At 42.9% G+C, this 12339-nt stretch overlaps 1 protein-coding gene across 11 annotated transcripts in view; it reads left to right on the forward strand.

Moving 5' to 3' along the window:
• Positions 1 to 12339, forward strand: part of SLC16A12 (solute carrier family 16 member 12) — a 38519-nt gene that overhangs the window by 16768 nt on the left and 9412 nt on the right. For 10 of the 11 annotated variants that reach the window (XM_075758300.1, XM_075758299.1, XM_075758294.1 and 7 more), the window contains 2 exons: positions 8684 to 8904; positions 11000 to 11103. In XM_075758300.1, coding sequence (XP_075614415.1) covers positions 8795 to 8904; positions 11000 to 11103 — 214 coding nt within the window. In that variant the 5' untranslated portion in view covers positions 8684 to 8794. Of the gene's footprint in view, positions 1 to 8683; positions 8905 to 9504; positions 9674 to 10999; positions 11104 to 12339 lie in introns of all 11 variants that reach the window. The other variant, XM_075758302.1, reaches the window with a different exon arrangement.

Genomic DNA, 12339 nt, shown 5'->3' on the forward strand with positions numbered 1-12339 from the left:
GCACACACCACCCCCCACACACACACACACACACTTATACCCCTCTCTGGCACCTCCCTTCTCCACCAGCTGTTTAACATCCCTTTGGTTTCCACGTTGCTTCTCCTGTTCCCACACCTATGCTCTGTTTGGTCTGTCCTCTTCAACAGCCACCTCCCTCCCTCATAGGCACCAGCTGAAGCAAATGAAGAACATTTGCCACTCAGCATAGCGGTGGGAGTTAATAAACTGGGCTCTCATATGATTCATCTTCTCTATCTTGATATGTTTTGGATGGCGGGCAAGTTTTATTAGATATTTGTATGATGCCTAGCACTGTGACACCCACTCTCTGATTAGAAATCCCAAAGTATAGAATAGGTTATTAACGTTGCCCTTCATATCATAGGGAAACTCCCCCTTAAAAGTATAAAAGAGGTTAAGAGGTTAAAGATTTTCAGAGTAAACTATCCAGATTTATGTAGGTATATTATAGATAAAAAAAACTGGAAAAAGTTATTACAATCCGTTTTAATATGCTTCTTGTGTTAGTGCTGTGACAGCAATTAAAAGTCAGGTTGGGTTTGGTTTTAATTTTTTATTATTATTATTTTACTTTGGTTCTGGCACAATTCCCTAAATGAACTTTCAGGTAAGTGGTTCTTGTTAACCATTTTTAACAGTGCGGGAGAGGTACTGAATTTATGGAGATGTGAGAAGCCGAATGTGTGTCCTACTTAGACATAATCCTCAGGCTTACTGGCTTGCACAAGGAAAATTTCAGTGGACCAACCTGCCAATCTTCTCAGAAAAGCATAAACTTCAGTTTTATCTAGAGGCTGGACAGATACATTAAGCAGAGAAGAAAGCTGAGGATATTGAATAGTAGCCTTAAGATGCTCCATGGAGTTATTTTTATTTAGGAACATAGGGTTGGAAAGGACCTCTTGAGTTGTTCTTAAACAAGCCAAAGTCATAATCATGCAGCTCTTGATAAATAGTCTATGCTGAAAGCTGTACTTCTCCACTTAAAAAGCTAACACGGGGTGCAGAATGGCACAGCTCTTTAATGGAGAAAATAGATTAGAAACAGCCTTTGAATCCCAAGAGCTGTACAGAATTAGTGAGTCTTTACTTCCCGTGTATTTAAGAACAACTTGGAGTTCAGGTGCCTGCCAGCCTCCTGACTGTAGTGCCTACCACGGTGCGCAGTTGCTAGGGGTGAGGGAGGGGGAAGCAAAAGGAGGCTGAAAAAGTGCCGTTTTCTGACAGTCCGGTTGATAGAAGCTTCTGCAGCTGTCGGCGTCTTCTGTGCTCATCTCAAATACTGTGTCCCGCTTACGTGTGCTCTGCTGTATTTGATGAGATGTAGGAAGTGAGTGAAGGGGTTAGCAAGCCTCTGGGGAGGACACTGGTCAGTGGGGAAGGGAGATCTCTGACACTGTGGAATCAGAGAAACCTGTGACAAGGCAATCGACTATTAATTGGTAATCAGTATTCTGTCAGTTTTCTGTCTTCCCTTTAACCTGCTACTCGGTTTAAGCTCATTTCACTACTGCACTTTGTTACAGATAAGGTCATCCTTGATCCTTCAAGACCTAAAAATTTAACTCTTTCAAAACACGTGAAATATTTAATCTTACACATTTTTATGATCTACTCTCACATAACACATACAACATTTCTCTTCGTTATCTAACATTTTTGTTCTTTTATCCTTTGCTACTTATTCTGTGCCCTTTTTATTATTTTTTGTTCATAGTTCTTCTGGATTTTGGGTTTTTTGTTTTGTTTTTTAATTAAAGATGCAGCAGTTGGAGAAAAGGGAACAGAAAGTAAGAGTATTAAAGCAAGAGGTTAACATGAATGAATGTAGCAAATGACTACAAATAATTAATGCTTGGTACAATCTTAAGGTCAAGAAAATAAGAAAGACAATAGAACTGTTGTAGAGCTACATGAGTAGGGTAAATATAGGAAAATATTAAGACTGCCCTAGAACTAGGTGCATACGTTGGTAAATGGAGTAAATATATGCAATTCCATTACCTTTCACTCTAAGCATTAATTAATTTTCTCCAGCTATGCTTAAGCTGCTTTATACTTGTTCTTCATAAAATTCATCTGCACGAATGTTCTCAAAGTGACTATGAAAGCTGTGTACATTGTTGTTCACAAGAAAAATAGGGTTTAAATCCATTGGTGTGAATGAACCTGTTCTGGGAGTGTGTCCTGGCATTCTGGACACAGAGATTGTCACAAGCTTCTCGGGCCTCACCATCGCTGTGAAGGTACAGTATATGTGTGTGCATGTATGTATCTTACACTGACCCAGAAAGAAAATTCTAGATAAATTTCGTTCTTGTTCTTCTCTCATGTGCATCTCTGCGAACAGGTAAAGGTGTTTGATTCTGTGCTTATTTATGCTGGTATACATATTTGGGCCAGCTCCTTTGGGATAAACTGCACAAGATCCTTCCATACAGCTCTGAAGGAAATTGCAAAGGCATCTTAATGCACAACCATTTTAATTTTGGATAGCCAGGATAGTGCGAAGAAGCAGAAAGTAGTGGGGTGAGAGCCCCAGTATGGTGCAAGGGCTGTGTGTTCCCGCCGTGGGGCAGCTGTGATACAAACCTGACCCTGTGCCTGTTCCTCTGGTTGAAGCCATATCCGACTACAAATGGAGCATTTTCAAAAAGCATCCAAACTGTTTGGCAGGTGAGGTAGCATTTCTTGAGGTGACGGAGCTGCCCAGGTACATTAACGCTGTAAATGGAGCAGCTGAACAAGGTAGGAAAAAAGTGACCCCCCGGTCCCCGGGCAGGCTGGTGTGACCCTACCTGCTATTCCTCTGTCCTTCGTTGCACAAATGCTTCACGTCTTCATTTCACACTGTTGCGATATCATTATTGAATCAATTTGTTTAAAGAAGAAAATCTTTATGGTGGAAGGAGGGGCAGATGCAGAGGGCAGCGAGTGCTTTGCTGGCTGCGTGCCGTGTTTTAAAAGGTCAGTGGCTCCCGTCGCTGTGCTGGCCAGTTGCTAGGCTGCCGTGGATTTCTGTGCTCCTTTCCCTGGCAAAAGGGACCTCGTGATGAGGTGCAAGGCTATAGTAGTGCCTTTTTAGTAACCTTACCCGCTCCTTTCTGCTGGCTGAGCAGACTGAGTAAGGGAGATGCTCTTAGGAGCAGCTGTTTTCTTTCCAGGGTTCTCAAAAACAGCTGCCGAAGTAACTGATAGGTTATTTGTCCTGCCAAATTAAACCTCATGTATTAACTTGGGGAGCAAAGTCGCTGTTAAGTGAACTGTCAGGGCACGCTGGGTAACTGAGGCTTTCTTAGGGGTCAGCAGAATCTGTTACCACCTTCACCCCACTTACATCGTCTTTGAACTCACAGCAAAGCGCATTTACTTAATGCTTGAGTGAAAATTATCTACCAAAGGTTGCAAAGCGCAGAGCTCTTTCATGAGCTTTTCTTTTAACCCTGCTTTCCTTTAGCCATCTCAAGCAGCAGAGACTTTTATGCATATCTGAGATGTGTTACAATGGCAACCGGTGCTGCCAGGGGGGATCAGGCTTTACAGTGCTAAAGGTGGGGCAGGTACGCAATAAGAGTCTTACCCTGCACCAAAAAGGTGAAGAAAAAGATGCAACATGAGAGCAAACCAAGGTAGGGCTGGGAAGTGGAGGACACGGTTGCTCAAAGTACGTGCTTTCCAACTGTTCGACTTCATTTGTGGAGTCCACAATCTGGATATGGGTAATTAGAAAACAGCACCAGGGTGTAAGCAAATGAAGTTTTCTAACCTCAGAATAAAATTGCCAGGATGCCGTGATAGGTGTTTTAGACACATGTAGCAACAAGAAAGGTAATTATTTAATTTACCTATTAGTGGAGTGGCTATGACAGGCATAGCACTCCCTGAAGCGAGTGTAAAGTCAAGGAGATGAGGTTTGCACTGATCCTACTATGGGGAGGTTGGGTGGCCTATTCCTATGTTGGCCAGGCATTTCTTATAATATTGTTGTTTTCAGTTGCTTATAACCTCATTAAATGTTTGCTGTTCATGTGTACGTTGGCAGGCAGGGTTCTGTGAAAACAACAGCAAGTGGTCATGTAACCAAATACCTAATCTATGTTTGCTTAGACTGATATGTCATTAAATTCTTCCCAAGTACATTAACGTACAGCTAAAATGCTAACTAGGGTCTCAGACCCAATCTGAAGCTTGCCTGGGAAGTTGGGCTGGAGATCTAGGCTGACGTTCTGGCGCCCAGCTATTGCTGTATGTGCATTAAAATTAGTTAGGGCTCTGTATGTAGGGATTGTTGACTCCTCTGAAATATTTTGTGTATATTTCTGCTTATTGAAGGGTTACTGTTATCCCTTCTGGCATTCCTGGAACTTCCTCCTCCACCCTTAATAATCAGAACTTGAAAAAATCTTCACTGCTCCAGAAGGGGCAGTGAAAGATACCGCTCAGATCCAAAATAAGAAGCCCTGCCTTGCCAGGACAGTAAAAGTGCTGCAGAGGCATATCTGAATTGCTCAGGATCTCTCTGTGATGTATCATGTGCTTACGCAAAGTCCACCAAACAGCATTACTTGTTATTGCCAGGAAACCCTCAAGCAAAATAATTTTATCAGTGCCCTGTTAATTCAGGTGGCTGTCATGGATTCTTATGGGCTATTCAATCATCCAGGCATTTGAGCCTAGCATATTAAACTTGCAATAATACAATAAATGTACCTTTGAGGCTGTTAGTGTAGATGCAAAGCGTGGGGAATACATGGTGCAAAGCACTGGTACTTGCTCTGCTTGTTCACGTGAATTTTGCAAGATAATGTAATGGGAAACTTTATTGCCAAACTGGGGTATAATCTCTTTGTGCCACTCTGGCTTCATGCTAGATTGGCTATCAGCTTTTTTTGTGGCTAGGTTAGATGCAGACACCCACAAAAATGTTGAATTTTGCTTTCTAAGTAGACAGGGATGTGGTGGTGGCTTGTATCAAATTGTACTGCTTGATGATCTGGTCATTCACTGATCCAGCATCTGCTTAGCCATTAGGTAAGTTGTTGATCCAGTATTTGCACATATTTCATAAGACAGTTGTTGCTTGGAGCTATACAGAAAGGGATGTATAATTGACCCTAATAGTTAAAAAAAAAAGAATCAGTGATTAGTTCATGTCAGCTTACTCAAAATGTAACATAAACCTTGCAAAATTGTCTGTCGTCTGGACGGATTCAACACATGAGATGTACGGTCTGCTCACAAATTAGCAGCACGTGCTGGAAGGCAAACACAGAACCTGCGTGTCAAGTGGCAAGTCCACGGATGTGTCTTCTGTACCATGTGCCCGCAATCCTCTAACTTTTGCCTGCAGGCGTTTTCAGCCTCCCTCATAGATTTTGTGAATAATGCCATACTTCCTACACCTGTGCTTTCTTATTGCACTGCATCAGCCAATCTTTCGTACCTTTTTCCGCTCAATTTGTCTGCGTGTGTGTGTCAGAGTTTGTTTCAGAACATAGTGGGGGGAGAAGGAGGGTGCGGGTGCGCACAGGCACTGCTGTGTGTTTGTCCTGAAGCAAATAGGTAAGGTCAAAAAATGAACTTTACACTTCAAGCAAAACGTCACAAGGCTTGTGAAGAGGCCAGTGGTGTCCTTGGGGTCATATGGGCACCTGCAGAGGCTGCTCAGAAAGCTCTGTCAGCTGCATTGGCATGTTTTGCTGTGTATTAAAGAGTTGTCAGAAAAGGCAAACTTTCCTGGTCTCCATTCCAGAGTTTTCATTGATCTTTTATGTACGTAAGTCCTAGCATTGAATACCTCAAAGATGAGGTTTGAAATTGTAAACTCATTTAGATATCATTTGCTTTGTGTGGTTTTTCTAATCAGCTGTAGGAATGAACTTGTAAAGGCTACATCCAGCTGGGACCCTTTAAACTCACTTAGGAGCCTCTGTGCATGAGATAACAGGTTTGGTGGCTGCTTACAAAAGCTCTTGTAACCCCAGCCATGAATTCTTGTGTGATCTTTGTAAGCCGCTATGACCATGGCTATATAACCCAAACTGTAGCTATGTCAGATGTCCCATCCGAGATGTGGCCTACTCTTTATACGAAAAGCGAAGCATTTACGTAATCAGGCAGAGCACAGCACTGTGTATCTCTCCAAAGAGCCATGAAGTGACGAGCAAAGCAGGTCATTAGAGATTTTCTTTATATCATGCCTGAGTTTTCTTCTAATTCATTAGTGTGGGTTATATTGTGATAGTACTTCATGCTGCAGTGAAGATCCCTATTGTGCTAGATTGCGTATAAACACAGAGAACAAAACAGACCTTGCAAAGACTTTATAATATGGTTTAATTTACGATGAAACAGATGTTTGTGACAACAGAGGAGAAGAGAATAATAAAGACAACATTAGTACCTGTTCTAATGATTATCATGGGCATTGCTTTGGGCTCTGAATCATGAGAAGGCTCTATACAAATATTTACTTATAAATAAATATTAGCAAAGCCTATTATATGAAGATAGAAAATAGGACAGTAATTTTTATTTCTAAATAGTATACAGCACTTTTGGCCTAAAGTAAAATGTGTGATAGCTAACAGGCTGATTAGCATAGAGGCAAAAACAAATGGTACTTGAGGAACACACAAAGACCTGGAACAGAAATTTAATGGTAGCTTTTTAAGCTTGTGTAACTGGATGGCCGTATAATATAGTTTTGGCATCTTTTGTGGATATTTTTATTCACTGATATTTTTCAAGGATTTTGTTTCAAACATGATTAACTTAAATCACTGCTCAAAAGCATTGACAAGCATGCGTTTTGTTGTGAAGTTAAGAACCGTTCTCTTCGCTGTTCGCTTCCCGTAGCAGTTCAGGTGCCTCACACAACATCACAGCCACTGGCTTTTGGATTTAACCCCTGTCTTTGAAAATTACACTTTTTTTTTTTTTTTTTTTTTAACATTTATGGACTGAGTTGTATTAGTATATAGAACTTGATGTTATCCTGTATTCTCGGTCTTTGAAAGCCAAGCAGGTAGATTAGGATAATGCTTCTTATCCTTTTTAAATCAGAAGACTACCAAGCCTTTTAAAGAGTCCACTGATTCTCTCGTACAGTGCTGTTACAGGGTATTATTTACAGCCTAGTAGAAATTCAGCTAAGCTTTCAATATGTTGTGATTTTTTGTTTGTCATTCCTGTTTTCTTCTACTTTGTTCACCTTTCAGTTTGGCAATGTGTATATGTTTTCTTGAAATAATTTTGTAATGGTTTTGAGATGCACCTTCTGAAATCTCAGGGGAGGCAGCTGATGAATACTTCTTATCAGTTCACCTGTGGTGATATTTAGGGTCTGATCTGGGGTACCTTGCTGTTTTGGGTCAGCAAGTTCTGGACTTTGCTGAGCCAAGCCTTGAGCATCACCTGGCCGAGCAGCTTCAAGGACTGAGAAGGCACATTATTAGCCCTATAGGTGCTTCTTGAGTTGTGCTTTTGAGTAGCTCTGCAGCTTTTGAGTGCTGTAACATGTAACATATCCCGGGAAGCCTGTGGTTCTTGTCAATGGGAATGCTGCATATTCAGCATCTGTCATATTAGGTGATGTAGAAGCTACTGGAGATTTCTCTCCGAGCAAACTGAAAGACATCCCAGATAGTTTGCTTATGTCGTATAGATCTTTGATTCATCCAGGGGTTAGGTGCCTTCTGGTGATGGCAAAAACATGGTCTGAAACTCAGCAGTGACAGGCAGCACTGTGTGTTCCTGCACTGAGCAAAACAGGGTGTCCCGGGCCCCTCAGTCCAGCCCTGCCATGCCGTCCTAATGCAGAGAGGACTAAGGGCTGTTGGCCCCATGCTGCTGGTGACATCCACAGCACTAGCAAAGCTACTCTCACACATGGTTACTCATCCAGGGTCCAGTGGGTGTCATTTGGTCTCCTGCAGCACTCAGTGTGCATTTAGAGCCCACGTAGAGCCCGTGGCCCGGATGCAGACGCTACTTTGACTTAAGTGGGTGGAAGAGGGGGACAGGCTAGCTCTACCCTTCAGTGAATTGTCCATGCTCAGAAAATGAAGTCACAACGTCCTGCTCGATTACAGCCTTCATCTAGGGTTTGGCTTGTGAGAACAAGGAGGTCATTTCATCATCAGATCTTCTCCGATTTTGCAGTGAATATTCCCTTTTCATACAAAGGTGAAAATCATATTCCCTCAAGCAAAAATTTTGCACTAAATTGTGTACAAGGAAGTATAGCTACTTTGAGTGGAGACTGCAATCGAAAACACAGTTCAGGCCAGGGACTGGTGTGAGCAGGGGAGCCCTGCTGAAGGTAAATGAGCTGGAGCGACTGGCACCAGTAAAGTATGTGACTTACGTGTATGTGCTACAACATTTGTGGGGAAAAAGGGTATCACATGCTAGGATATCACTGCTGGGCAAATTACCCTGAAAGAAATGATACCAGACATGGGGCCAAATTCTGATGGCACTCTTGCTTCCAACAAATTTTCATAAACTGTGTTTGAAAGATAAACCTCACTTTTACAGTGCAAAGCCAAAGCAGCATTTCCTAGCCCAGTCATGCGGTTTTACAGTGCGTGTGATGTTCCCCAATTCCCTCTCTGCCTGTGTTTTTTTTCTCTCTTCTCTCTCTCTCTCCCTTCAGATGGCCAGTAACCCATGTGCCAGGCAGCCCCGGTGCCCGCTCGGCGTGCCGGCCGGAGTTGGCCCCTGCCACTGAGGCGGGGAAGAGGGAGGAATCGCCCCAGCCTGCGCCATGGCCTTGCCCCAGCGGGGCCGGCACCCCGGCCCTCCCGACGGAGGCTGGGGGTGGATGATCGTTGCCGGCTGCTTCCTTGTCACCATCTGTACCAGGGCCGTGACGAGGTAAAGGGGCTGCTTCTTGTCCTTCTGACCTGTTTGCGGCATTACCCTCCCCCCCTTTTTCTTTTTTTTTAACCTCAGGAGGAGGATTTGGGAAGTCCCCTAACGTCCCATAGCTGCAAGGGTTACTCTGGCTAGTTACAAACTTCTCTCTTGCTACATTTTTAAAGGCTTCCTGAAATCTCCAAGAGTGTGGTGATGGCTGAGGGGTTACCAGCCCTCTGCTTTCAGTCTCGCCTCCTCTGACAGCTGTCCTATCTCACAACACCCTCTCCTTGATTTTTTTTTTTTTCAGAATTGAAGCCTTGGGCAGGCAGCATTAGTTCAGGCTGTGGTGGTTTGGTTGGGGAGGGAGGAATCTTCAGGTCTGATGTGTCCCTCTGACCCCACAGCCGTGCTCCATTTTGCTAGTCCCAGTGGCTTTACTTGGCTCCTGAGTCTATCTGAGAAACCTGTAAATACCCCCTTGTCCTACTGCAAACATTTCACGTACCATCATGCCTGAGAAGGCCCATGCCCTAAGGAAGAGGCCCCTCTCTATACCCTTCCGGTATCCAAAATATGCAGAACATATTTTTCTCAAAAAATACTTCTCAAAAATAGAAAGAACAGGAATAGACTGCTGCCTTGCATAAACATAATGTATACATCTGGGGTGAGTTGGCTTCCACAGCTGCTGTTGGGTGACTTTGATGTTGACTGGAGACAGAGGAGCCTGGTGTGTGTGAACATGGACATTTAAGCTATATTAAGCAGAGAGATAAGCACCCTGGTAAGTGAGGAACACTGAGACAGTGTCTTGTTGGACAGTCAGTATAATACAGTAAATACAGTGTTTCCTACCTAAATTTTTAAATTTCTTTCAAAATAAAGCTGCCAGGTTTAGGGATCTAAAGTCTAGGGTCTTGGAGTCAACAGCATAAAAGGGGCATAGAAACGTTGACACAGTGTTAGTTAATGTATGCAAATGTACCAATTCTGTAGTAACAGCAGAGATTTCCTAGTGGATTTAATTCCTTTTTCAAGTGTGAAATGTGTTACATCCAAGAAATCATCTAATGGCTAGCACACATCTAGAGTATACACAAGAATGAAGTGTGTGCAAGATGAAAGCTGAAGAAAGTGGTGGTTTGTTGATTTGCAAGAGGAAAAAAGAGCGGTGGGAAAAGGGATCTCTTGCTGATCCAGAAACCAGAATGAAACTATGCAGCCTTTTAATCCGTTCCCCTGCAGAGATAGGTAGAATAGTAAACTCATTAAGCAGAGCAAAATAATAACCTCTCCTGGAAGCATTTTAATAAACTGTTGGAAGGTCCATGGACTCCTGCTGTATTTTGATTCTCTACTCATGAGGAGTTGCTTTTTACCTCCTTTGCACTTGTGCTTCCATGAACACACAGCTATAGGTGCTGTTGGCTCTATAGGGACTATGATGGCCTTGCCCTGCCAGTTTGTGCAGATGTGAATGCCACTGTTAGCAAGCAACCAGGTCAGTGAAGAACTGGGGATCTGGGGCTTTGTGTACCAGGGAAGCAACATCATGATGTGGGCTATACATTGCTGGTGATAATTACAACTTAAATTTCATTCCAGTTATAATTATTATGAGTTATAAATATCTAGCAGCAGATACCACAATGAGAGACATGTGGTATTATAATGTTCCTAATCTATCTGGAGTAGTTATCTGTCTGAATTAGGTTCTACATCAGCCTAATTGTCTAATCCCACTGTCGGGATAATAGTTGGACACCACTTTGTTATTTGGTTGTTGCTAGTGCAAAGCAAGGATTCTTCTCTGATTGAATCACCCTAGCCTAGGTGCTTTACACAGAGTCCTGTTGATTCAACTTGCACACATCATTTCATGTCTTGTCCCTCATGCGTTAAGGTAGCCCTTAATTTCTAGTATCCCTTAGAAACTGTTTAAAAATTTCTCCATCTCGTTGGGATTTAGGCAAATCACAGGGTTTATTTTCCTGGGAGCTGGAGAGGACCTTCAAGTGGATACTCTTTATATCTGAAGAGTGAGACCGGTGTTTTCTGTGAGGTAAATATTCCATGTTCAACAGATTGGTATTCATGTTTTCTTTCCTAGGTGCATCTCCATTTTTTTTGTGGAGTTCCAGGCATACTTTGGGCAGGATTATGCCAGAACGGCTTGGATCCACTCCATTGTCGACTGTGCTACGATGCTCTGTGGTGTGTATTACCCTTTTAAGACTAATGTGGCCGCTTTTTCTTCAGCTCCATCTGGTTTTAATGTGTTCGCAAGTTGGCGGAGTCAGCTGGGAAAGATAGATGCTGTGGGTTCTCTGGGGTATGGTATATCCAAGCTGCTTCCCCCAGCATAGTTGTACAAGAAGGGAGTGTCTTCATGCTATAGAAAAGACGCAGAGAACTTGTTTGTCAAATGATCTAAGTTTTCAGAAATGTACTTTTGTCTAGTGGGACAAATCGTGTTTGAGAGCTACTAACGGAGCACTTGTTTCTTTTGCCTTTTGATTGGAATCATATTTGAGACTTAGCACAGGATGCACATCTTGCCTTCAGATCAAGACACAGTCATCCTCCTTTTGGCAAACTTGTATGTTTACAAATGGTCTTTTCCCTTAAAAGAAAATTGAGTATTACTAAAAATGACACGCACCAATGCAGCAGTTGTACTGAATTTCTCATGGGTTTACTTTAAAACTGTATGGCTAGGTGAAAATCCATCCCCTAATCCTGTGGAAGAGAGTTAATCCATGAGAATTTCTATGAAGGCACAGGGACACAGCTGGAATGAGACATCTCCTGTGTCAGCCAGGTTCTATCTTGAGAAAAAAAAAAAAAGAGAGAGAAATAAGGATAACGTTGCCCTGGCATTGCAAGTAGCAGAGAGGGAGAGGGCTGGTGATGCCACCCCATGTAGAGGCAGGGTGATCTGGGAATCATCAGCATTGGAGAACTGCAGGAGAGAGGTAGCAGCCCTGGAGATGGTCCAAAAGATGAGAGACCTTTCCTGTTTGGGTCTGACACAGACCCCACAAGGCCAGGGAGGAGCAAGGAAGGATGTCTGAAGCTACTGAGGGCTGAAGTGCAAATTCCAGGTGGGGGGAGGTCTCAGTGTTGTAAGCGTGAAGTAATGAACAGTGTGGGCTGTTGCTGTGGCCTCTCTTGACCCCAAAAACTGCAGAGTAGCTGTGTCCCATAATGACTTTGATCTACTAAAATGGCTGCTAAGAAAGCTACTTAAAATTTGGTTTATCCTCACTTTCAGGAAAATTATTTTCAGAAGTCTTTTAGTGCTCACACCATTGTGATAGAGAGGATATTGGAAGACCACTCTGTGTAGCTGTGATCACCATTTTCTCCTGCTTGCCTACTGCTTCCTTTTCCTTAATGACTGTTACAACAGACTGTGTCTGAGGACCTGCCATTAACTACCATCTTTGT

The sequence above is a fragment of the Balearica regulorum genome, chromosome 7 (assembly GCF_011004875.1).
Source record: "Balearica regulorum gibbericeps isolate bBalReg1 chromosome 7, bBalReg1.pri, whole genome shotgun sequence".
Taxonomy (NCBI): Eukaryota; Metazoa; Chordata; class Aves; order Gruiformes; family Gruidae; genus Balearica; species Balearica regulorum.